Source organism: Cyprinodon variegatus, unplaced genomic scaffold (genome assembly GCF_000732505.1).
Source record: "Cyprinodon variegatus isolate N-32 unplaced genomic scaffold, C_variegatus-1.0 Scaffold844, whole genome shotgun sequence".
Taxonomy (NCBI): Eukaryota; Metazoa; Chordata; class Actinopteri; order Cyprinodontiformes; family Cyprinodontidae; genus Cyprinodon; species Cyprinodon variegatus.
This window is the reverse complement of record NW_015151297.1, coordinates 154,017-156,047: the sequence shown is the minus strand read 5'-3', so window position 1 is coordinate 156,047 and position 2,031 is coordinate 154,017. Positions and strand designations below refer to the sequence as shown.

The 2,031-nt window shown below is 46.5% G+C and overlaps 1 protein-coding gene across 1 annotated transcript in view; it reads left to right on the top strand.

Moving 5' to 3' along the window:
• LOC107099183 (coagulation factor VII-like) overlaps positions 1-2,031 on the top strand; it is a 14,119-nt gene that overhangs the window by 2,389 nt on the left and 9,699 nt on the right. The window contains exons 2-5 of the mRNA XM_015397206.1: positions 217-380; positions 479-503; positions 649-762; positions 1,129-1,275. Of these exons, the coding sequence (XP_015252692.1) occupies positions 217-380; positions 479-503; positions 649-762; positions 1,129-1,275 (450 nt within the window). The remainder of the gene's footprint in view (positions 1-216; positions 381-478; positions 504-648; positions 763-1,128; positions 1,276-2,031) is intronic.

The window sequence follows — 2,031 nt, the reverse complement described above, 5'->3', positions numbered from 1 at the left end:
TCAATAACTATGCAATAACATGGTAATAACTTAGCAAGGAACATTATATTACTAGATCTAGATCACTATATAACAACAAACAAGAAGAAGCGGACAAAGATGGCAGCTGGTTCTGGGTTTGCTTCCAGGCCTGGATCAACGTTTAAACATTTTCATTAATCCCTGACTTTGTTCCACTGTCGGCTGATGAACTCTGCCTCTTGCTTTGGTCTTCAGTCTTTCTGGAGCCACAGAAGGCCCATGGCGTCCTGGTCCGGACCCGGCGCTACAACTCCGGCTGGTTTGAGGAGCTGAAAATGGGAGATCTAGAGCGGGAGTGTCTGGAGGAGACATGTAGCTTTGAAGAGGCCAGAGAGGTGTTTGAACACACGGAGCTGACGGTGCGTCATGTCAGAGATGCTGCGACATTAGAGCTCCTTTGATCTAACTGATGAGACAGGATCCGTTAACTCCTGTTGGTTTCTTTTCTTTTCCTCAGAACGAGTTCTGGAAGAAGTACTCTGGTGAGCAATGATTGATCGACATGAGTTAGGGCTGAAGTATAGAGAGCTGAACATGTCTGCTGACCTCCAGGGTTTTATAAATAAACATTTCCACCATGAGTTCACCTTCATATTCTAATCAATGATCGTTTCTAATCTGTTTAAGTCCCTGACAGCTGTAAGTCTAGTCCCTGTCAGAACGGCGGGACCTGCATCCTGGACGGAGCGTCCTATGCCTGCTTATGTCTTCCTCAGTTCAGAGGACTCAACTGTGACCTCGGTGAGCATTGCGGAGTAGAAAATGTTGAGTTATGTCTGTTCTTAGCCTCACAGGCTCCAAACGAAGGTCATGAGAGAGAAGAATGAGTCACACAGCTTCCTCAATGGCATGAAGGGGAGGACTGCTGCAGAGTAGATGAGATCTAAACCAGGCAGATTAGGTGTAAACTTGCTGTATTTGTCTGACTATAACTTCCGATGGACAGCAGAGGGCATCAGTTCAGGCAGCAACTGTTGATTCTCATCTCATGAAGAAGAAACTAAACAAAAATGTAGAAGAGTTTCGGTTTGGGGTTATTAATAACTGGTGTTTCATTGATTTATATGAGTCGTCATAAAGAGTCTGAAGATAGATCTATGTTTTCAGAGCAGCAGCAGGAGTCTGACAGCTGTCTGCTGCAGAACGGAGGCTGTGAACATTTCTGCCATGAGGACGACTATGGACGAAGACTAGCGTGTTCGTGCGCTGGAGGGTACCACCTGGAGGCTGACGGGCGGAGCTGCATCTCAACAGGTTTACCTCAGAAAACCTTCACGTCCGACTGACTGCTCTAGTTCAGGCTTCCTGGAGGTCTGGGTCCCTGCACCTTCTCTGTTTTCAGGGTCTCCAGAGTCCTGTCCATGACCGGGTTATTGGATCCAGAGACATGATAACCATCTTGGTTATAAACACTGAGGCTCCGATTTTAGGGGCAGCCTATTATAAGGGCAGCCTACTTATGAGTCCTCCGAAGGCTGCAATTTTAGCCTCATTACATCACATCACTACGCCGAAGGCTGATCCACTCCACTAATTCCACCGCGTTCACACCAAACATGGATTCAGCCTTAAAGGCGTCCAATGCTTCAACTTGGACACCTTCCTATGACGTTATTGTATGGCAACACCACTCGGACAAACTGTATTGCTCCCATTTCTTAAAGTCGTAGGGAAACGGCTGTTACAATCATTGCATTTCTGAATTCTCCAGAGTGGTGCCCAGCTTTACACGAGTGAATAAAGTGAATGTGATTGGTCGATTATCAAGGGGGCGAGATTGTTGTGGCGGAAGGTTCGCAAGCAAGTTTGGTTGTGGCCGGTTTGTGGGAATCATCTTGCTAACCAGTTAGCAACTTAGTGCTAGCAGGTTCCCAATGGGAAATTCCATTGGGACCAAGTAGCACTAAGATGCTAAGCAGTTAGCATCTTAGTGCTAGTAGGTTCCCAATGGGAAATTCCATTGGGACCAAGTAGCACTAAGATGCTAACCAGTTAGCATCTTAGTGCTAG